The 24220-nt window shown below is 41.4% G+C and overlaps 2 protein-coding genes across 7 annotated transcripts in view; one reads left to right on the top strand and one right to left on the bottom strand.

Moving 5' to 3' along the window:
* The window catches only part of MAEA (macrophage erythroblast attacher, E3 ubiquitin ligase), a 51455-nt gene extending 37606 nt beyond the window's left edge, over nt 1-13849 (bottom strand). For 2 of the 5 annotated variants that reach the window (XM_086747331.1, XM_086747329.1), the window contains exon 1: nt 13591-13724. In XM_086747331.1, the coding sequence (XP_086603457.1) occupies nt 13591-13659 (69 nt within the window). In that variant the 5' untranslated portion in view covers nt 13660-13724. The other 3 variants (XM_086747332.1, XM_086747328.1, XM_086747330.1) reach the window with 3 other exon arrangements.
* A 5615-nt stretch (nt 13850-19464) lies between these two features.
* CTBP1 (C-terminal binding protein 1) overlaps nt 19465-24220 on the top strand; it is a 238774-nt gene continuing 234018 nt past the window's right edge. The window contains exon 1 of one of the 2 annotated variants that reach the window (XM_086747832.1): nt 19465-19596. The gene's annotated coding sequence lies outside the window, so the exon portion shown is untranslated. The remainder of the gene's footprint in view (nt 19597-24220) is intronic. The other variant, XM_086747831.1, reaches the window with a different exon arrangement.

The following is a 24220-nucleotide window of genomic DNA, read 5'->3' on the forward strand; positions in this document are numbered from 1 at the left end:
CACCCACACACTCAGTACTCCATCCACAAATTGGATACACAGAAACAGATGTCCGTAACTACCCTCATCTCAGACCATACTTTTCTCTATGGGCTCAGAGAAAATTTGCTTTAAAAAAATACACCATGAGAACATACCATCTATTGCCTTTAACAATATAGAAATGGAGAGCAGAATGCAAATCATTTTCCCCTCACAGAAGTTCACTAATTATAGTGATCAAAGCTTAAAAAACCTCTGCTACCTCAATGGTATTTACGTTGGAATAAGTCAGACAACCAGACTGGACTTCTTAGGCTGATTTTAGCACCTTGAATCCCACTAAGCAGCTTAATGGCATCTCGAGAACATGGCAACGTTTTAGCCTGGACACACGCAGCTTCCATGACACAATCACTCACTCACGGGGCACCTGGGGTTTCCAAACAAAGTGAAGATGCATGCTGTTGAAGGGCTCTCTGCTTGGGAGAAAGTATGAAATAACAAAAGAAATACGAGTTGTGGCAAGATCTTTGCAGAGGTGTTACAGTCCTCCAGCCACGATGGAGGAAAAGCATTCTGAGTTACAGCTAGAAATCCAGCACTCGTTGCCATCACGGCCAACATACATAACCACTTTATTCAACTAAAGTTCAAACTAATAAGCAATTGTAATTACAAGGGCTTTACGGACAGCTGAGCAGCATAAGGAAGACAAAGAAAACGATCTACAGAGTTGAGTTTGTGACCTAGCAACAAAGGCCAACAGAAAGTCTCACTACTAAATACCTTCTTCGTCTTTACAGGCAAGGTCTCTCCTAAGCCTTCCTGACCATGTACGAGCAGCTGAGTCTGGAGGAGAGGTACTATTCACATGGTAAGTCTGAAGGAAGCAGAAGATATACAGGTATGTGGGATTAGCAGGGATGGAGCTCACTGATGACACTGTAAAGCTGCTATCATCTCTGAAGCGTCATGGTGAACAAGGAAAGCCCTCTGTGACTGAAAATGGCAAGTTTCTCACCACCCTTCCAAAAATAGAAGCTAGAAGAATCAGATGCAAGCCATTTCCAAGCTCATAAAGGTGACGGGGAATAGCCAGCCTAGATTCACCATAAGCAAATCAAGGCTGACAACATCACTTTCAGTGATAAAATGACTGCCTCTAAACGAGAGGAACAGGCTGACAGTCTTTCATGCTAAGTTTAGTGAGGTTCTTGACACTGTCTCCCACAGTACCCTTGTAGCCAAACTGCGGAGATGTGAACTGAATGGCCGGAATACAACACAGGTTAGAAACTGACTGGACAGCCAAGCTCAAAGAATAATTGTCAGTGGTTCAAAATCTACCTAATTGGTGGCCAATTACAAGTACTGTTTGAATCCTGAGGAATGTTATCAGCTCCACCATATGTGTCTTCTTCAACCATCTGCACTATGGAACAGAACATACAATCAGAAAGCTCACAGAGGACAACAAACTGGTGGAGTGCTTGATAATGCTGGGTGGCAGAGCTGCCACTCAGAAGAAATGACAAGCTGGAGAAACACACCAAGAACTTTATGAAACACAATTAAGTAAAAAATCCGAGCGAGCCCTGCACCTGGCACAAAACCACCCCATCCATTAGCACAGGCTGTGGTATACCTGGCTAGGACCACTTCTGCAGAAAAAGGCGTAGAGGTTCTGATGGACAGCAGTTTAGACATGAATCGGTAATAGACTCTCGTGGCAATGAAAGTTAAGCACATACCAGGCTGTGTTAGCAAGATTAAAGACAGTGGGCTGAGAGAACTTATACTCCATGCACAGCACTCATGCAGACTCATCTGGAACATTAACTCTGGTTTTCAGGTCACTTCCTCCACCTCCCCCCACCCAAAGAAGAGATGTTGACAAACTAGAATGAGTCCAGAATGCCACCATCATGATGGTTAGTTGGCTGGAGGATACAAAATCCAAAAATAGGTTGAGAGGGGCAGGCTTGTTTCACTTGCAGAAGAGAAGGCTACAGGGAGTTGGGAGCAGCACAATCTGATAGAAGTCTTCCAATACCTAAAGGTGAAGGTCATAGATAACAGCTAGCCAGACTTTTCTCAGAGTTACAGAGCAAAAAGGAAGTTGACAACTGGCAGCAAAGAAAATCGCAGCTGGACATAAAGAGAAAAAACATATTTTAACCAGGAGAGCTAGTAATCCCTGAAACAGCAGCCAAAAGAGGCGGTGGACTCTCCATCCTTGGAAACTTTCAGAAGTAGGCAGGACTCTGAACAACTCAAATCAGCTTTGAAGTTAGCCCAGATTTGAGCAGAAGCCTGAACTGCTCTGTCGGCAGAGGTCCTTTCCTACTTTAATTTTATGAATTCATCTAGAATGAGACTGGATCACAGATGCCCACTGCTAATTTAAACATCAAATTTATCTCCATATGAAGATACGAATGGCCATACCAGGTAAGACCAGAAGTCCCTCCCCTGCCACTGTCCCTTCTCTAACATCCAGAAAGGGGACGGCATTTGAAGGGGGGGGGCGGGGAAGGCAAGAACAGAAACCTACTAATTCCAAATAGTCTCTTGGGGCTCCTTGAGCCAGAAGTGGAAGCTTCATAGCAGAAACTCATCCATGAACTCTGACGGCTGTTGTTGACCTGTAGAATTTTAGTATTGCAACATCCTGTGGTAAGACAATGCATGAGGATGTGAAGTGTCTTAAGAAACACCCCTTGATTTTGACTTATCAACTGCTAACCTTACTTGAAACTCTTCTGTTCTTGTTTCAGGAAAAAAAAAAAAAAAAAAAAAAAAAAAAAAAGGGAACATTCACTCTCTTCTATGCCTCTTACGTCTCTTGAGATTGAAGAGGCTCTTTCTAAACCATTCTTTGTAGAAAGCCCTTCCACGTCTCTAATTCTTCTTGCCCTGGCGTAGACATTTTTCAATTTTTCAGGGAAGAGAGCAAATAAGTAGTATGAGTTACTCTTGAGAGAAGAAACCATGGATTTTCATTGCTACATGATGAGGTTCTCCATTCTTATCTTTCCCAACACTTTTGCTCTAAGTTTGTTAACATTAGCCTGATCATTCCCAGATAACGTTCACTATTACCTCAAGATCCCACTGAGGAATGATGACAATTTCCAAGTTGGTTATTGTGTATATAAGATTACGATTGTTTTTCTTTCCACCATACCTAAAAACTGTACCACACTACACTTGTCTATATTGCATTTAATCTACTATTTTGAGAGCCATTCAGTCTCTCATTATTCTTCTCTAACGCTTCACACACTTGGGTTGTATCTGTAACACCTCGATTGTCTGTAGTATCATCAAGGAAACTGGATCATCTCAGCACTCACTCTCTCTTCCAGGCTGTTTTAACAGTTGAATATCAGCAGTAATGGCAGAGATGCCAGCAGAACCCTAACGTTAACCTTCTTCCATTACAGAAGTTGGCTTCTAAATCTTGCCGTTTGTTCCTTGTCTTGCCCAGTTACCTATCCACACAAGGACTTCCGTCTTCTTTCTTTCAAGAGTTCCTGGTAAAGGATATTTCCAAAAAACATTCAGTAATAAGAATAAACTATCAACCAAATCCACCATCATCTATTTTTTTTTTTTTTTAAACATGGAAGTCCACTATCTTTGCATAGCATGACTTTCCTTTTTAAAAGTCACACCAACTGATGTACATTATTCCATCTTTGATTAGTCAGGATAGTATTTTTGCATCAATTAGCCATTGGTGGGAAAGGAAAAATCAATTACATGTATTAATAATCTCAGTAAAATTTTACTTAAGGTAGAAGGACTGAAACAAAGTCTTCTACTTTGTCTTCCACACCTATCGAAAAAGATCCTCAGATTACTTCAGGACAAAAATGTTTATCAGCATTTATCACAGAATTTCCAGAGAAATCAAGGGAAGGACTGACCACAGGAGAAAGATTTTCTCTAAGCCAAATAAGCTTATTTACAAAAAATGTTACATCCTGAATTTCTGCTCCTTCAGAAATGTAGGATGTCAGGCCGACATGTAACACCTACTGTGTGAAACTTCAAATACCAGCTCGATGCTGCCCACAAGTCTTCCTAACCGTGTGTTTCTTTCACAATTCAAGTTTTGTGAAAAATTTAAGCCTTTATCCTCCCACACATCTTTAGCCTTTAGCACATCAGTTTGATAACTGATCTGGTCACATTCTACAACATAGGTTAGATTCCTTCTTCACTTATGCAGAATCAAGCCTAAAGAATTAAAAAAAAAAAAAAAAAAAAAAAAGAAACTAAAACCCAAACAATCTCTTTCAGACCGCAACATTTAACAGAAATAGTTTCTACCCTACAGTGACTGCATATAGGAAAATAGTTCAGATGTAGCAGAAACAAACTGGTTTTTGGTTTCTATTTCTATAACTATCGTTTGAATGTTGGAAATTATAGAGTAGGATTGATACTTCAAAAAAGTCAACTCAGTTAAAGGAAGAATCATTTGGTGGTCAAAGTAAGACCATTAATCATTCCCCAGCCTGTTAAGAGGAATTTTCAAAGGTTTGTTTTCTAAAAACTGATTTTCACAGAAAACAGTACAGACACCAGGAACGGGCATCTTTTACGTGGCTTTGCAATTCTGTAAGAGAACATCTGATTTCCTGCTGTATTTGGGAGAAAGAAGTTAATCAGGTCTAGCTTGACAGCAGTACCAACTCACATGCAGGGAACTTTTAACTACACATCCTGACTTTTCTGATGTCTGTGTGAATAATCCTTCTGCAACATTACAGTCTCATAGCCGAAAGCACCTGCTTGCCACAAAGTGCAGATTTCCTTAAAAAAAAAAAAACACAAATACCTCCATTGCGTATCTTTTCAAATAAACTGAATCATGGGCAGGAGGGAATTTGAAATGGATTTTAAAAAAAAATCTTTTCAGGTATAGTGGGAAGAAAAAAAAAGTTTCAAGAAAAATAAAATAAGAGTCCTACCAGATTAGGTGGGGGGAATCATTACAGAACTATGCTCTCCTTTCAAGGGTCAGAAAAGTGATGTGCTTCCTCTCCTCAATTCTGTTAGCTTATAACACCTGAAAAGCACCAGAGATTTATATGAATCTACAGGTCTCCAAGATAATTCAGTTGAAGACTTTCTGAGGTATAAATAAGCTTTTTCAAATGCCATATATTGTACCCTTATATGAAATAAAGCCTATTCACAGATAAGTAGGGAAAAGAAAGTGAGAAGTGCAGTGATGAAACTGTGTTTCAAAAAAACAGAAGCAAAGACAACTTAGCACTACTTCATGCAAGAGGAAAGAGGAAGTATGGAAGAAAAATTAAGCATCTCCTAATTAGTTTTAAAAAGCAGTGTCAAGAGAAAAGGTAAACCTAGCAAGAAACACCTTTGAGCATTAAGCTGTTTCCTTGAGATTAAATTAGACCACCATGCTCACCTTCAACAAAACAGAAAAGCAGGACATCTATTACACATGATGATGCCATTTGAAAAATGAGGCAGGGTACAATAAACTATTACAAATTTTCCCTGAAGCCCATAACAATTACGCATTTCCATGCAGAATTACTGAAACTCCGTTTTTATACACTTTATTTCTTCCTCTCACTCTGAACTGAGTCAGCATCATTATTTGTTACTGAACTCATCCAAAATGTAAATTATATCACCACTTATTCACAGAATGAATCTTTCTGATGTGTAGCTCTTATCAGTCTCTTCAAGTAGTAATATTTTTTCCTTGTTCTAAGCAAAATCAGAAAAGGAAAAGAAAGTTAAAAGAAAGGAGAAGTAGTCTATTTCAGGAATGAGAACCTTAGAATAAAAGTCTAGGTTTAAGTTTAATTAGGTACAAGCATTCATATAGACTCTTGAAGAGATACAGACCAAGGTAACTTTCTAAGTCTAAATACAGTTGCAATCATTTGGAATGTTTTTTTTTTTTTAATTTCTTTTTAAAAAGAACAGTTTCAGTGTGTTTAAAGTGTAAAGCCAAGTAGTGTTCCTTAGACAAAAACCTGTCAGTTTTACAACTCAGGAAGACAGTACTGCATATTCTAGAGCAGCTGTGTCTAGAAATATTACAATATTCAAAGCTGATACTTCAACGCAGGAGAGAATTAGTAGCAAAAATTCTTGGACTATCCATCTGCTACATACATACTTACTCAACAGAAGCAACTATAATCCTTCAAAATATTATCCTTTTACACAAACTGCTAGTAACTTATTACTGAATACATTATGAACTTTTCAATAAGGCTTCCAACAACAAAATCAAGTGCTTTAGAAAGACATTTTACAGTTATATAAAACTGTCTTGCATCCTTATGTAAGCAAATTGACAGCCATTTTACAGTCCTGTCTAGAGCCACACTGGGGACACTAGAGACCAGTCATTTTCACTACATTTGTTTATAGCTGCCATCTTAGACTCAAAAGACATTCATTCACTTTTTCTCCTTTTAGTAGAAAAAAAACTGAGTACTAACAAAAAACTAAGGATTCCTCCCTGTCCAAAGAAGTCGTCGAGTTGCTAAGCTAAGGTCACACAGCAGGTTTGTGTCCTGAGCAAGTCCCTTCATGTGTTTTGATCCTTTCTTCTTTTCGAAATATTTGTTCATTTTAATCACATTATCACCTCTTTAAATGAAAGAGGTCATCATCATCACCCTCCTGTGTTTGCACAGCCCAAACACTATGATACTGGTTTGAGTCTTTAGGCTAGAGATCCCATTTCCAGTCAGATCACTCCCAAAATAACCTATTCCAGCTGAAGTGACAGCATTTCTCTTAAGATTAATAATTAAGGATGATAGATTCAGCAGATCTACATCACAAGATACAAATGACTGAACTTCTACTCAATATATTATCTGTTTTACTTAGTTCTCGCTAGTTCACAGCTCAAGGTAATCCACAAAGCACTCAAAAACAGCAGAGGTGAATCAACAGTAGGTTGTGAAGCAGTTAAATTACTGGCTATCATAATAAAGATATCCTAACAAAAACTTGCTTTATTTAAATAAACAATAAAGTAATCAAGTAATATAGCATATTTCACATTCTGGATTAGCAAACGCTCCCTATACAGTGTAGCTTCAGGGTCTAAGCTATGGGAGGCCAAGCGTACAGTGAAGGCAGTTTCTGAAGTTTACAAGGACTGATGGATTTTCCAGCATGCCCGTATAGCAAATACCCATTTGCCAAACAGTATTTCCCTACACCTGCAGGCCCAAGAGGTGCACTATTCCGCTGATTAATATTGGAACTCCTGAACTGAAAGATCATGGGAAGACATTTAGAAAGATAAAAAAAATTTACACCAAGTGGTCCACAACATCCAATGAGAGCTCCACTCCTATCACACCAAGCTGTGAAGCATTTTTCTCCTATTACGATAATGGAACAGTTTGGGTTGGAAGGGACCTTTGAAGGCCACCCAGTCCACCCCCCTGCAAGGAGCAGGGACATCTCCAACCAGGTCAGGTTGCTCAGAGCCCCGTCCAACCTGGCCTTGAATGTTTCCAGGGATGAGGCATCTACCACCTCTCTGGGCAACCTGGTCCAGCATTTCATTGTAAATAATTTCTTATGTCCAATCTGAATCCACCTTCTTTTAGTTTAAAGCCATTACCCTTTGTCCTATCACAACAGGCCCTGCTAAAAAGTCTATCCCCACATTTCTTATAAGCACCCTTTAAGGGCCAGAAGGCCGCTCTAAGGTCTCCCTGGAGCCTTCTCTTCTCCAGGCTGAACAGCCCCAACTCTCTCAGCCTGTCCTCATACGAGAGGTGCTCCAGCCCTCTGATCATCTTTGTGGCCTCCTCTAGACTTGCTCCAACAGGTTCATGTCCATCTTGTGTTGCGGGCTTAAGCTGGATGCAATAGTGCAGGTGGGGTCTCACCAGGGCAGAGTGGAGCAGAGGGGCAGAATCACCTCCCTTGACCTGCTGGCCATGCTTTTGACATGGCCCACGATATATAGCAAATGTTTGAAGGTCATCTTTACTCCTGTTTCACAGCTCCTGAAAAACATTCACCGTGCAAAGAATCAAAGATTTCACAGATATTCTGGCTTTATGTCAACATTTAAAGACCCTAACATGTTAGCTACCATACAGACATACTCTTTCCAGATGAGAAAATTTACACAAATCAAACTCACGAGATTACAGGGCACTGTCCTGTGAAAACACTACAAATCAAGTATGCTGCAACTGTGAATTGCAACATCAGGTAAGTATTCACTTCAAAGATACTATCAGGAGGTCTTCTGTACAATGTTTGAGAGTATTTTTCTTGACATATTTTCCTACAGGCACAATGGAGTACCAATAATCAAGCAACATCTCTAGCTCATGGCCTCACTGTTACTTATTGCATTTTATTGTATTTTCTTCCTTTGTTAATCACTTTAAAATGTGTTTTATAGTGAGTGGGAAGGGGTGGAAGAGAGATCAACTCCCACAGGAGCCAGCTCTTACTTTAGATGCTTTCCAATGTAGAACTTCTTCCAAAGTCCCACAGTATCAGTTTTTCTTAAAACACAGTGGCCCACAGAGCCCAGTGCAGAAGCACAGCAGCAGTACAAAAGGTGTCATGCTTGTTTGCTGACGTGCACGCATGATGTGTCGGAACAGGAAGCTCATTATTCAGCAACACACAAATGCTCGGTATGGACCTTCAATGCACGCTCGGTGAGTCAGGGCACCCAGTTCGAAAACAGATTCAGTGTAAGATACAAGCATTCACACTTAGTACAGAGCTGACTGTTTAGCTTATTGTGTCAACCTACTACTTGAAGAGCACTTCACAAATCAGGTAACGATCTAGAAGTGCCATATATAGATATATTTTTCGTACACTGATGTACTGACAGTACATTTGATGTTATAAGTTCCTTTACTTCTGTCTTTCCTAACTTCTGCCTGAATCACTTTCACCGAACAACTTTTACGTTCAAAGTTTTGACAAAAGTACTCTGTGGCTCATAATGTGAGAGGACAGAGCTATATTCAAAACCAACAACTTATAGTGAAGCTTATAAACAGGGTCAAAAATAAAGCAGTGCAACCAATTATGCAAAGAAAAAATGAATCTTGCACCTTTTCTGCTTCAGTGGGAAAAGAAGTTGACCTGAACTGTTTGACATCTGCATTCGTAACCTAGATCATGGGTCAGAGTGCACCTCCAAAGTTTACAGATCACACAAAACTGGAAGGAGTTGTTAATACGCCAGATGGTTGCGTTGCCATTCACAGGGACCTCAACAGGCTGGAGAAAAGGGCAAACAAGAACCTCATAAAATTCAACAACGGGAAATGCCAAGTCCTACACTTGGGAAGGAACAACCACAAGCACCAGTACATGCTGGTGACCAACAGCTTGGAAAGCAGCTCTGCAGAACAGAACTGGGGGTCCTGGTGGACAAGTTGCCCATGAGACAGCAATGTGCCCTCGCAGCAAGGGTGGTGAACAGCACCCTGGGCTGAGTTAGGAAAAGCATTGCCAGGAGGTCAAGGAACAGGATCCTTCTCCTCTATTCAGCATGAGTTCGACCCACCCGAAGTGCTGTGTCCCATTCTGGGCCTCCAGTACACGAGTGATATAGAATCACAGAATGGTTAGGGTTGGAAGGGACCTTTGAAGGCCATCCAGTCCAAACCCCCTGCAAGGAGCAGGGACGACTCCAACCAGATCAGGTTGCTCAGAGCCCCATCCAACCTACCCTTGAATGTTTCTAGGGATGGGACATCCACCACCTCTCTGGGGAACCCGTTTCAGTGTTTCATCACCCTCAGTGTAAGAAATTTTTTCCTAATATCTAATTTGAATCTACCTGTCTCTATTTTGAAACCATTACCCCTTGCCCTGTCACAACAAGCTCTACTGAAGAGTCTCTTCCCCATCTTTCATACATGGACATACTGCAGTGAGTACCGCAGAAGATCCCAGAAATTACTAACAGTTTGGAGCATCTGACATAAGAGAGAGGCTGAGAGAGCTGGAACTGTTTAACCTTGAGAAGAAAAGGCTTGGGGGAAGTATTATCAATGTGCATAGATATGCGATGGGAGAAGTAACAAAGATGGAGCCAGACTGCTCTCAGTGGTACCCAGTAAAAGAACAGCAGGCAATGAGTACAAATTGAAATACAGAAAATTCCATGTAAACAAAAGATTTTTTTAAAATACCATAACAGCAATCAAACATTGGAGCAGGTTTGCCTAGAGGGGCTGGAATTTCTATCTTGGCGATAATCAAGAACAGTCTGGATATGGCCCTGAGCAACCTGCTCTAGCTGACCCTTCTTGGAGGGGAGGCTACTGGCCTAGACTGCCTCCAAGGGACTCCTTCCCTTTCTAACCTCGGCTATTGTGTTTTCTGTGGACTCAGGACTTCAACAAATCCTGTTCTCCTATTTGTTCCCCTCTTTAGCAATCAGGTAAACATGGTATTTCCATGAGAAATCAGTGCATTATTAAATCTGTTGCCAGTATTTCCCTTGCCTGCCACAGCTGACAATACAAGAAGCCAAACAGCAGCTCTGAGAAGGTGCTCAATTATTGTGTGCTTCAGCAGCTCTCACTTCATCAGCTGTCTTTTAAAGCAGTTGCAGCCCAGCTGACCCTAAATTCTTGCCCAATGCAAGCAGCTCAGATAAGAATATTTTCATAAGAGATCATCCCTGCTTTCAGCTCTTCCATCTTTCTGTTTTGGGATCTTACTCCATATAGTTTGCTAGTTCAGGTTAATAATTATTCACACTTCCAAAGATATGGATGAATTATCTAGCTTCCTGTCATCGCTTGTTTATTAGCGTTTCAGCAAAGAACTCCAATAACAATGTTCGCATTCATTCGTTTTTTAAATTGCCAGCTTTCATGTTACATACCCTCAGATGAGACCAGCATAATTTTCTATCAATAGGCTTTTTTTTTTTTAAGAAAAAAAAAGAAAAAAAAAAAGAAAAGAAAAAGATTCCACAGCACTTTGAAGGAAGAATAGCTGGCAACCTTCTTGTCCTTGAGAAGGGAGAAAGGATTGGAGTGAGGGGGAATACTCAAGTATTATTTCATACAGTTAAATAGCTTCCCTAGATTCAGCTGAAGTCTATTTACCTCCCTGAGCTGAACTGTTGAAGAATGGCTGAAGCATTTCCATTCCTGCAGCAACCACAATGCAGCTATGGAAAAGGGATTTTCCTTTGCAGTTTTAAGCACTCTTTCAGACGAAAGGCACTCTGTGGAACATACTGTAAACGTAGAGCTATTACACAACTATTATCTAGTGATGTTGGCATGAGGAAGCTAGAGAGAGGAAACAGGAAGGATACAAAAGATGGTAGACTTGTATTTATATTTCACTCACATCAGGGAAACTGACCGGTGCCCAAAGCTCCAAGAGAAATATCTGAGCTACTCTGTTGGTGGACAAAATTAAAAGAATGAAAGTGATATACATTCATTTCAGACAGTGTTTGAAATAACTGGAAATAAAAATTTACAGAGGCTCAGTGCCACAGAAACTTGTAGGCATCTGCCTCCAAATGAACAAAATGGCATTTGATATCAACTTACTTTAGTAGACTTCAGCCTTAATGTTCATTTCTCCCTGCTGCTTTTTCACCTCCGCCATTAAAATGTTTTGATATATGACTCACAGCTAAGAACATTTAAGAGGCTATAATAAAAAGATCTGAGCAGACACTGTTCTAGCAGGTTTTATAAACAATGAAAAATGCTATTAAAGATTACAAGAACAACCCAGAAGTTGAATGGGTGCTGGGAAGAATCAATAAACATCACCTTTGCTAGGACACTAAGAGTTTTTGTGCAAGGGTGTCTCATCCTTTTACTATTTAGCTTCCCAACTTTACAAACAACATTCCATTCTCTTATGTATATTTGTGTTAAGATTTTTCAGGGGAAAAAGAATGCTTGTGGAAATAAAAGAATTAGTCCAAAATATTCTCTACCTTTTAAATGGCTGGCATCTTGACAATTCATCTTAAGTCATAAGCAGCAAAACAAGAACTCACTGATCCTCACTGCCAGTAATTTTTCAGGAATGTAACAAGCAAAACTGTGATAACAACTGGAATATATCTAAAATGCAGTCTTAAAATGATCTTCTTAACTTTAAATGCCTTCACATTGTTCTGGCTGTGGAATGTGCTAGAGTGCTCTTTACAGCTATTTTGAAATTTAAGCCTGATGCTGTCAGCTTTAAAGTACTTCATGATGACAGAAAGAAGCCTTCTTATGTAAAATGGAAATGAAAACTTTGTCCTTCTGCTTCTTGCAACTAAGTAGAATGAAGCTAGGAGAGCAGACAAGGAGGACATGCACAAGAAGAACATGGCCAGAAAGCCTGCAAAACAAACACTGCGAAGAGCACACAGCACTCAGTGTGCGAAAGCGCAGCATGATCTCAGCACAACAAAGTTTTATTTGCATAAACACCTTCTATAGATGAAAAATGTTGATACACCGACACGAGAGACGTTTAAATAAGCATTTCGCAATAAAGATCCTTCTCCCAGCTCCCTCCCACCGTTATTGCTATTAATGTGGCAGACCTACTGTACGTATCACACGAGACTTCAAACAAAGGTTTCCATTGATTCCTATGAGCATCATCCTTCCAGTTCAACAATTCTGAGAGGCGATGACCTTAACGCTCAGCACCGAGTCCTTCATTTGCTTTACAATACCTAGTTAAAGCCAAAGACCAGCTATGCAGCCTTGGGAAACCACCATCCTTCCGACAGACTCAGTTCCTTAACCAACACTCCATGCTTTTACCAAACCGTAAGTATTTGGCTTATTCGTCTCCACAGGCCTCCAGCCTTTCCCAGTATGTTTGTCCCTTTTTATATTTTAAGCTCATCTCCATCTTCGGGGAACCAAGAAGCCAGGGATCCATATTCTACTCCCACCTCCACTCCCTCCCTTTAACACGTCTCCTAACAACGCCACGTAGATTCGGCTAATCATCCGGGATGAGCATTTAAAGCAACCCCCGGTCTCCCGAGCCATCATTCACACGCCCCTACACCCTCTCCCCCCATCCTGACCCCGTCCGAGCCCTCTCCCCCCCCCCCCCGCCTCACATCACCCCTACGACCCCAGCTTCGCCTTGCTACAAGGACCCGGCTTCCCCTCTCCCCGCCTCGGCCAGCTCCTCTACCTCTCAACGACCCTTTTTGTGTCCTTAGCGCGGCCCCGGGGCGGGGGGAGGCTCCCCCTCCACCTCAGGGCACGGTGACACCCGGGGAGAGCCGCGTATTCCAGGCACGTCCCTCAGCCTCGGCGGCGGGGGAGGGGAGCAGGAGAAGCCGTGGAGGCAGCAGCCGAGACGTCAAGGGGAGGAAAACGGAGCCGGGCGGGAAACTCCGTGGTGGGAACCCCTCCCCCGCCCCCAACCCCGCAGCCCCCGGGGGCCCCAAGGGCTCCCGAGGCGGGGAGCGGGAAGGGAAAGGGGGGGCCGGGAGCACCCGGCTGGCCGAGCCCTCATCGCCCCCTCCGGCGGGACGCTGGCGGCGTTACCCCTCTCCTCCGCGCCGGAGGAGGAGAGGGGAGGCTCGGCACCCACCTTGAGAGTGGGATACTCCTGCACCTTCAAAGTCATTGAGAGCTGAGCAGCTGATTCCTGCACCGCCATCTTGGATTAGGCACCAACCTCCTCCCTCCTCCTACCCCCGCCCTCCCCAGCCCGGAGCGGAGGGAGCTACCTACGGCGCGCACGGCATGACGGGCGGTAAGGGCCTTCCTCCGCCCCATCCCTAATGGAGGCGGGACGAACCAACGGCGCTCGCTCCTCACCACGGCCCGGCCCGCCCTCTCTCCTCCCCCCATCGCCCCGGCGGCGTGGTACGCTCCGCGGGACTGTGGTGGCGGAAGAGCAACAGCGGGGCGAGAGGCGCCAACCAATCAAGGCCGACCTCTTGCACGTTCCATTCGTCCTCGTTGACACCGCCTTAGAGCTTGAGAAGCCACGCCTGATTGGACAGCGGTGTAGAAGAGGGCGGGGCCTTCTGGATGCGCGGACAAATCAAAAGGAATTACGGCATCGAGATAGGCGGGATTTTTGGGCGTGATGGACATTCACCCATCCAGTCGCGACAGAGAGGGCTTTCCCATTGTCCAATCAGAATCTCCAGTAGAGCTCAGTAGGCGGGACCTAAAAGTAAATTTTGATAGTGACTTAAAACGGCCGTTTTAACACCCCCCTCAGGTGTCCGGGAAGGGGAGGGGCGGGACGAGGGGCGGAGCCCGCAGGAGGCGGTGCTGAGCGCGCTTTGATGGGCAGGCTTCCCAGCCAACGCTGTTGCGCCACCCTACTGACGGGCAGAGTGCTGAGCGAATGGATGACGAGCCTGAGGAAGGCGGGCGGGGCAGCGGCCCGGCGTGTGGCTGTGTGTATGTCGGCCGGGGAGGGGAGGGGGCCGCCCCTAGTAAGTTCTGTGGGGAGGAGAGAGTGAGTGAGAGTCAGTGAGGCGGAGGCGGCGGGAAGAGGTTTAAATAGCGGAGAGAGCGTGAGTCCCCTTCCCCTCAGGTCCCTCTCCCCGGTGTCGGGCTGCCCTCCCGCGACCCCACCCCCGGCGGAGCTGCCGGCCCTCCCCGCTGAGGGAGGCGGCGGGCGGAGGGGAGGCCGCGGCTGCCGGGCCGGCCGGCGCCAAGTTTCCCCGGTGAGCGGGGCGGGAGCAGCTCCCTCAGCAGCCGGGCCGGTCTCGCCTTCCCCGCGGGGGAAAGGGGGTGGGGAGTGGAGTGGGGGGGGGGTGGGTTGGCTGTCGTTCGGCCCCTGAGGAGCCGTGCTCGGAGTGTAGAGTAGCGGCTTTCAACTTTTGGGGGTTTTACCCCTTTTTTGGTGTTTTTTTTTTTTTTGTTGTTGTCTGGGTTTGCGGGCTCCCAGCTGCGTCTGGAGGGAGCTGTGTCTCTCTCCGGCCGGTGTAACGCTGCACTGGGAAGGCTCCTGCTCGCCTTGCTGACCTCTGTTAATCCCTGAGAGCGGTCCCCGGGCCTTGGTGGGCCGTAAGGTGGAAAACACTGGTTGAGGTCTGCAATAATTCCTCCACTGAGCATGTGTGAATGTTTCCGTATATAAAAAAAAAAAGACACCTTATCCTGCAGACTATCCCTACTTGTGTGTCAGAGGGAATAAAACCGTTCTTGGAGTGTTAATCCTCTGATTGTTGATGTAAAAGCTACTTTCTTGATAATATGTAGAGGGCAGTGCCTTGAGATCCAACTGTACCCTACACGAAGCTTGTCCCTGTGATGTGAGCACCTCGGTGAGTGGGGTGGAAGGCGCTTTGTCAGACCTTGAAGCCATTAGGTCTGCAGCAAAAGAGTAAGAAAGTGGAAACGTACTGATCAGGAGCTGTACGGGCAGCGATACGAGCTTTCTTCTGTTGTTGAAGTCGGTGGCGGAAGTTGTTTCTCGATGCAGGTGCTTGCTGTTGTCAGCAGATATGTTTCAGGTAGCGTGCTGTTCTGGTTTGAGGCTTTAAAGATGCCCCCAAACCTGTATCCATTAGTAATCGTGGTGGGTTTTGCCGTCTTTTCTAAACTTTGTGGTTATATTATTTCTGGTCTGCAGAAGACTGTAGAAAAATAAACACAAATATTTCCAGGAAGACAAAATGCATTTAACTTTCATGATTTGAAAGAGCAAATCATATTTAACAAGTGAAAAACATGTTTATCATAAGTGATAATTATGTTTTTCTCCTTTTTGGTAAAGCTATTTCCAATGTGCGTAGACCCCGTTGCATTGAGAATGTTTTCTGTCCACCACAAAGGGCTGATGGTAAATAGAAAATGTGTGAAGTCATGTAGTTGAGTGTTAGATTCTCTTCAGCTTGGGACTGCAAACTATTTACTTGTGTTTACTCTCAGCTGCCCTGGCATTCAGTCTGGTACTAACCGTAATCAGCAAATGTATGCCTAGACATAATTTCCCAAGCCCACACCAGGTGCAAAGCCTTTGTTTAAAAAGTATATTAGTAAAAACAGTTGTGTTAGTTACACCTGGGATTAACATTCATGCCTGGACTTGATCTTGGGGCCGGATTCTGCAAGAGGATTTGTGGAAGGAGGATTTTTGACTCTATGAAAGCTCTGTGCAGGGAATGGTTCACCTGAGCTTGTCAAGTGGAGGACTGAAACCTTAGCTCAATTGTTGTTGTATTTACAAATGTAACTATGTGGCATTGTAAATTCTTGTTGTTAGTCCTGTGATCTTAAATACTCAGTGAACTAATATTTAAAAGGACATTTGTTGTTCAATATCGCACATCATTGATGTTACTGAGCATCTTGAATTTGGCATACTTTAACTCCTTCGGCCTGTGATGCTTATAGGGACTAAAGTGTGACTTTCTGTGTAATTTACCAAATTACAAATGTATTTGTCAAAAAAACCTTTCTTTTTTTTTTTTTTTTTTGCAACAGATTTTCTATATTTAATCCCTTAATGTTCCTTTCAGATAACACAGTAGCTAATTTAATGTCACACAAATATTCCATGGTTACAGGTTATGTGCTCAGACTGTCTCTGTCTTTAAGCTGGAGAATTATTGGTGAAGGTTTGTCAGACATCAGTAGCCGAAGTTAAAGGTTTTGCTTAATGGAACAGATGGCCAAGCAACCATCATGTCAGAGAAAACAGCATGTATTCCGTGTATTCTTGGTTTAACACAAGAGGGAGCATGTCTAATCTTTAACCTTTAAATATTGCAACTTCAGAGAGGAAGCTTTAAGTATTGAGTGTCAGCTAATTTGTGTTCTAGTCTCCATGTGCAAATATTGAAACAACCTGTGCATATTTCTGGCGTGTTTTCAGCTTTAGGTTGCAGCTGTTGATTTATAATATAAATGTTAGTGTGATAAATGTGGAGATAAGAACTAAGCTAATGATCTTTTGACCTTGTTAAAATCTGTACTTTCCTGCTGAATTTAACTAAATATTTATGGTTATTGTTATTCCTGGGTATGGTTATTCATATACAGAGGTTGTACTTTGTTCTTTAATATTAGGTTAATAAATGCCTTCTGCTTAACCTACCATACAAAGTTATAAAGCCAGAGCTTAATTTAATTAAATTTAGTTTGATTACCAATATAATTTTGCTTTTACAGTTCTTATAAATTCTACTGCTTTTTTCTTAAATAAGAAATACAAATCTGGATCTGCTAAGAAGGCTTGTGTACCATATCTCATTTATTTTTCTGTGTCCCCTAGTGGTGTAGAAGGAAGAATAAAAATCAGCTTCCATTTTGTATTTCTTGCCATTGTCCAGTTGAGTCATAATCTATTAATGGTTGTCCTCATGTAGTGTCTTAGTAATGAGAATTAGCAATTAGTTGAAATTAAGCAATGCATACAGAACACTCCAAACCTTTAGAAGAACCTCACCCATTTGACGGTATCTTAAAAGTATTTCCCATAGTTTTCTGCTTTGCTCCAGATTAGTAATTAGAGAAAAATATCTATCTTCCATTAAGCATTGCATGCACATCATGTATCTTTCATAAACATAAATACTCTGTATGTTATTGGGTAGAGCAAAGCAGAAACCTTGGTGCTTTGGTTCCATGTGCTGAAGCAACTGCTGTGGATTGAGATTTTGCTACACTTGCTTCTCTTTCCTCTTTGTGGACATGACAACCTCTGTGTCAGGATGGCAGAAGTGACTGTGTGTCACCATCATTTCTCATTTTAGCAGATGAGACTGGCATCAGCCTGTGGTACAGAGTCGGATGTTGGATCAGGAGGGAGCACAGGTTGCCCCACTGGCCAGAAGAGCTCTCTTCCCCTGAGCAGATGGGTGGTGATTGTGCTGTCCATCTTGCCATGGAGAAGTAAAAACCTTCGCTATATTCTTCTGATGAGTTATGGTGTTTGCGAAATATTTAGGACTTTACCTTTAATATGTGTTAACTTTTTTCCTTGGAATAATGGGAGAAATTTTGGTATTTTTTTAACAACTACTGTGCACAGCATTGACAGAATAAGGTGTTAATATCAAAGCAGGTTGTCCTCAAAATACCCCAGGCAGCTGTGCTTGCAAGACAGAAATGTGAGATGACCTGTACTGATATCAGATACCTTGAGATAGATATTCAGTAAGTGTTATGACTTTTAGATGATAATGAGGATTAAATAATTCCTGCTGGGGAATTTGTTGCTTTACTGAGTTATTCACAGCAACCGAGCTTTTTTAATGGATTGCTCCATTTTAATGGATGCTACTTGATTTTTATATAACACGTATGAAACAATACTGGGGAGTCAGAAATTCATAGAGAGCAGAGACACACCTTCTGATGAGAAGTGTTGATACACTGAGTTTTGTAAAGATCAAATGAGCTAATGAGCTGCCTGTTGTCTTGGCTATTCCATGTGAGTCAAAAGAGGCAAAACTTACTTTCTTGTACATATTTTTACTTTAAAAGGAAGTAATAATATGACTGTATAGTTCTTTTTTTTTGTATTGTAACTTTAAGCTTATAACTGAAAAGTGTATGAGTGTATCTGGTTTATGTAAATAGGCTGGAGAAGTTAGTGTTTTTATTTCTGTATCCGAGAGAAAATTACCATGAGTATAAAAACCCACCAACCAACCAAAAAAAAAAAGCCCCCACAAACAAAACCCAGCCATTAAACAACAGCAGGAGAGATTGCCCTGATGTGCCACAGTGTAAAGCATCGTTGTAAAGCAGTAATTGCAGATCAAATGCTTTGTTTCCTTATTTTAGCATGATTGTAAGGACACTTTCCTTATCAGGGGAAAATGTAGATGCACTCAGCAATTGAGGTTACAAAGTTGCCATAATGGATTAGAGTCGAGACCTCAGTAGAGGCCATTGTCTGTGCTGAATCAGCTGTGTGAGCAGACAATTTAATATCTCGGTTACTAATCTGGTACCTTGCAGGCAATGCAGGCGTGTAAAACTTATTTAGAAATTATTCTATATTTATGCAAGCATGCAAAAGTTTTCAGCTGTCAAAGTATTTGTTAATTTGCTTGTATAAAAAAAAAAAGAGGTGGGGGCAAAATTGACAATATAGGTCAAACTCTTGTGAAATCTCATGTGAAAAAAGAAGAGTTATATTTGCATTAAAAATGGCATGTGGGACTTGGTGAGCTGATAAAGTGCACAGAGTCCTGTAACTTTCTGAATGGATGTTTGAAAATGGAAAGGGGAGGGGGCTTACCTGTGAGTATTTTTTTAGCTATGAACGATTATTTTGTTTTGCTTTCTGGGTTACGACCCCCTGAAAAATGGGGAGGGGGGGTGTAGAAAGAAAGTGCTGACACAGCCTTAACTACAGAGCAGTGCCCTGCGTGCTGCTGCAATAATTGCCCGGGCAGTGTTTTCTCCTTTCCTGCCATTGTGCTCTACGTTCCTTTAATTCATTCCAATTTTAACTTTCCGAAAGTTTGATATTATTTAAAGCCCACGGCGTGTGTGCAGGAGCCAGAGGAGTGAGGAGTCAGAGTAGCATGGACTTGTTAATCTCAGCCTGATCTTGTCAGCAACAGCAGAGCAGAGGGAGAGGGAGAGGAACTCCGGCTGGGGCAGCGCTCCAAAGGTTTGTCTGTTATTTTTCTACCTAAATTACGCCTTAGTAGCAAACTATGCGGTATGCGAGGGGTTGGTTGCGATCTGTAGATTCCGTGGTTGGCGATGCGGGTGCGTTTAGCCGTGTTGTTTGTTTGCAAGAGGGGAGGTTTGCCTCTGTGTGTGCCGGGGAGAGCGAGTGTGTGTTACGATCGGGGAAACGCTGAAGAAGAAGAAACCCTGTTGGTTCTCCATGCAAATGACCGCTTTGGTTGTAACAAAAGCCTTGATGTTGGGCTTGGAAAAATGATCTGACAGTGTAACAACCCCAGGCCACTTTCGCCATGTTTTTGTTTATTCATGTTTCATTCCCTTTTCCGTTGCTATCTCGCAGATGTTTCCAATTTCGCTGCCTTTTTTTTTTTCTTTACACCGTTGAACCTTTTTTTTTTTGAGTTAGCAAGGAAATGCGTGAAAGAATGTTAACAAAACAGAGAGGTGTTGCAGATGTTTATACTTTAGTTCTTGCGTTGTGCCTGACGGCTCTGGCAGAGGGATTCAGTGCCTATGAAGGAACGTAAGCAGCATCTGTTTTAACTACCGGGCTTGTAATTTCGAAATGTGCCCATTGTAACTTGAATATTAACATAAACAGATGAAGTGAGCACGTTCCCGGTACAATGTGGCTGGGCGAGAGCTCATTTGTTTGCTACTGTTTCTGGAAGAAGGAAAAAAAAAAAGGGGGGGAGTGAGAGCAAGGAAAGGAATATCTGTGACACAACATGTATGCTCCTAGATAAACTCCTGCCATCTCGGAGTGCCTTTAAATATTTGAACAGCTTCTGTTAAGTCAAATAAAATCGGTTACCATGAGAAACAAAAAAGTCTAATAGAGTAGTTGAGCACGCTAGTGAAAATCTGAATGTAAAATTGTTTCCGAATCATTCAAAGAATTGAATTAGACAGAAAATCTTTTTAATAACAGTCATAGTAAAACATTTAAACATTTTAGCTTCTGAGATCCTGGAAAACAACACACACAGTACAGAAATAGCAGAGGTGGATGCTATGTTACCTTACAGTTGCATAAATTGAAATGTAATTGTGTACTAATGATATTAAAATCGGTCTGTTTTTAGGATTTTCTGCTTGTTGAATGTATTTGTGTATTGAGGCATACACAAATAAAATGTTAAATCTGAAAGGACAATGATTCAATGTCCAGAGCCCAGTGGTTAAATCAGATGTGGTAACTATGGTGAGAGGTAAAGTTACTTAGCTTCTCTCACACCATGCATATGTGGATTTCTTTTTGTATAATGGAGATTAAGGAGAAAAGGATTAGAAAATCTAAAGAGAAAATTTGAGCAGGAGACCTGTAGCCTTGCTCTGGGAATTAACACGGAGGAGGCTTTTAGAACAGAGGCAGGGTGGAAGTAAACACTCTCTTTTAATATATATTGATGATAATTCTAGAAAGGGTTCTTTCTGCTTGGGAATATCAACAGCAGCTCATGCATACAGGAATCAAATCAATCCTCTCCATATTAAAATAATCCTCCTACTCCAACAAAACAAAACCAGAACCCAGCATAGATTTTTACATTACCAAGTGACAGCATAGAATCAGGTAAAGTCTGATATTCTGGATTAACTCATTTTAGGTTCTTGCAGAATTAAGCGATGTTGATTTATTTGGATTGCATAGCACTCCTATTTTTAAGCATGCATATGATATGTACTTAGGATTTTTTTTTTTTAAACTTCAGAAACGGTGCTCGTAAGAAGTGGAAAATAAAATCAGAGCTTAGTGTTCTCACTGGTAAATATTGGGGGAGTTTGAACTGTGGCCAGAGAGACTTTGACCGTGATTTTCCTTGAGTTGAGAGGGTTCAGCATTACCCTGAGCTTTTCAGGGAAGAACTTCAGATTATGCTGATCAGCTCAGAGGGATATGGGAAGGATTGTCACGCTTGCACATAGAAGTCATATGTTCTGAGACAACCACCAGAGGTACTAATTAGTGATTAGCTGTTTGGAATACTTAGGAAACAGAAAGGGGAGGGGTCAGGTTTAATTCCCAGTATAGAAGGACCATTTCCTTGTAACAGTGAAAAGTACATTCACTGTGTAATCTTCATAGTACATACACTATGTACTCTTTACAGATGTGGAGAGACATCTTGGGGATATGAGTACATTCAGCTTTCTAGTAATAGAGGTTAAAATGTACTGGTATTTTGGCAATGTGATAGAAACATCTTTAATAAAATATTTAAAAGTTTTGAGTTTCCTCTCCTCCCTGCCCAACATAGTGGTTGAAAATCACTTGTCTAACGGGAAGTCCAAGGGGATAGTAGTTCAGCATAGTCTAGACACTTGATGTTAAAACTTTTAAGGTGTTTATGGATTTGCTAGGAAAGACTTTTATCTGCTTCTGGGTCATAATCCCACACTTTCCTTTCTCAAGTGTTTTAAGTGTGTGATGTCAGATACCTGTTTAGGAGACTGCATTCATTACTATGGTGCAACAGCGTGGGTTCAACCTGTGAATGGAATGTACACTTTTGGACTTCAGGCAAAATAATAAATAATAGACACAGCAGCAATGTAAATCACATTCGTCACAAGCTGTTTTAACAGTAGAAATGATCAACTCAAAATTTATTGATTTTTGGTTTTAAATTGTAATTCCTTGAAAAGTATTAAAAATTCACTAATTGTATTCTGCCCTAATAGGGAGGAAGAGAAGGAAAAGGAATTCCATTCCTGCTATTAGCAGACAATATTTTGCTTTTTTTTTCCTGTTGTTGAGGTTGACATTTGAATGGAATGGTACATTGTTATTGCATTAATAATGGATTATTATTTCAGAGGAATTTTTTTATATAAATAAAGATTGCTGGTTTTAGATGGAAGCAGAAAGTTTCCATAAACTAGAGCAAAAATCAGATATAGCTATTGATGTGTGACAACTCATTTTGTTGTTCAATGCATTTTGAAATTGTTTTATCATCCTTCTTTATTAGGATGTACTATATTTAAGAGCGATATACCTAGTATTTCAGGCACAGGACGCTGTACAACCTAATGGATAGTGGAATGAGAGCAAATAGTGTTTTCCCTGCTTTGCTATTGGATTAGGGCAAGTCAACTCACCTTTCTGTTTCTGTTTGCCATCTACAGAAGGGGTATAATGATAATTCCTTTTAAAAGTACTTCAATATCTACTCACGGAATTTCGAGACAAGCAATATTTTGTCTTACAGCAGCACACATGACCGATGCATGGTGGATAGTCATGTAATATTTGCATCAAAAGTCATTAAACATTAAAAAAGAAATCACTAGTGATTTGATAATAAAGTGTTTCCGGAAAAAAAGCTTAGGGATAATACTGATGAGGTATTTCCAGACTGTTATGGCTAGTTTAGAAGTGTTTTACGTAGCTGAATATCAGCTGGCTGGTTAGTACCTTGTTACTGACTGAGTATTGTCAGTTTATCAATCTCTGTTTTAAAATTTCAAACAAAAGATGGGCCTTCATTGACTTGTTCAGCTGTTCTGCTCGGATTCAGCCAGAAGTGTAGGTTCAGCAGCATCTTAGGATGTTGAAAAAAAAAAAATCTCTCCATTTCCCCAGTGAGACTATTTGCATTAGTACTGGGGAACCTCTGGCCTTCTCGATTATATTTGTAGATTGCAAAAATAAGAAATGCAACATTGAGAATTGCCGTGCAAACAGCTATGTTTGTGCTCAGACTCGAACAGCTGAATAGTTTCACTTAAGTCACTGGGTCTACAGAAGTGAATAAGGGTTTTCAGGATTAAAGTTTACGGTATTTATCTTGTTCTTTTTGTGCGTGGTCATGGAAATTCTCCAATGCAATGTGAAGTCTGAAGTGTTCTAAGATCTTTGAGAGATGATTCTCGTTCCATTTACACATCATACAAAGCTAAGTAAATTGGTTTCAGGTACAATGTAGGTTATATGGGATAGCCTAATGCTGAAAAAGAGTGAAATAAAGTTTAGGAAGAATTAGAGTGGACTGTCAGGCAATTCACAATAAGGCTTATCATTTGTGACTTGTCAAGGACTGATCAGTTTAATCAGTTGCCAGACAGGAGCAGTTAAATATTAAATTTGATGGTAAAATTTAAGAAATTGTAGTCTGGAGTACAAATTGCATCTTAAATTTCCACAGTTTCCTTCATGTGTTACCCTGCGTCAATTATCTACTTCTATCTTTATCTTTGTAGATAGCATGGTCAGTATTTTGTTCCTGAAAATGGCCATTTACTGTTTTCCACTCTTGCATATAGCTGACACAGCCACAAACACTTTTTAAAATATACTTTTATTTTGTTTTTCAAAGGAGAAGATTTTATTCTAAAAGGAACTTGAGAATCTTAAAAACAATTTTTTCCAACAGTTTTCCATTTGACAGGAATATTTTTCTTCATCTGGAGAACAAGCCAATATGGCTTGGTTTGGAAAATTTGTTTATACAATGGTATTTTCTGTCTACACAGTGCCTGGAATATGTCTTAGCACATAAATAATAGGATAAATAAAAGTTTTTTTTTTTTTATCCAAACAGCTTCTGTTTATCTTTCTCAGTAAGAAGTGTGTGTGTGGAGGATTCTTGTAGCTT

This window comes from Chlamydotis macqueenii, chromosome 4 (genome assembly GCF_036417535.1).
Source record: "Chlamydotis macqueenii isolate bChlMac1 chromosome 4, bChlMac1.mat, whole genome shotgun sequence".
NCBI classification, from domain to species: Eukaryota; Metazoa; Chordata; class Aves; order Otidiformes; family Otididae; genus Chlamydotis; species Chlamydotis macqueenii.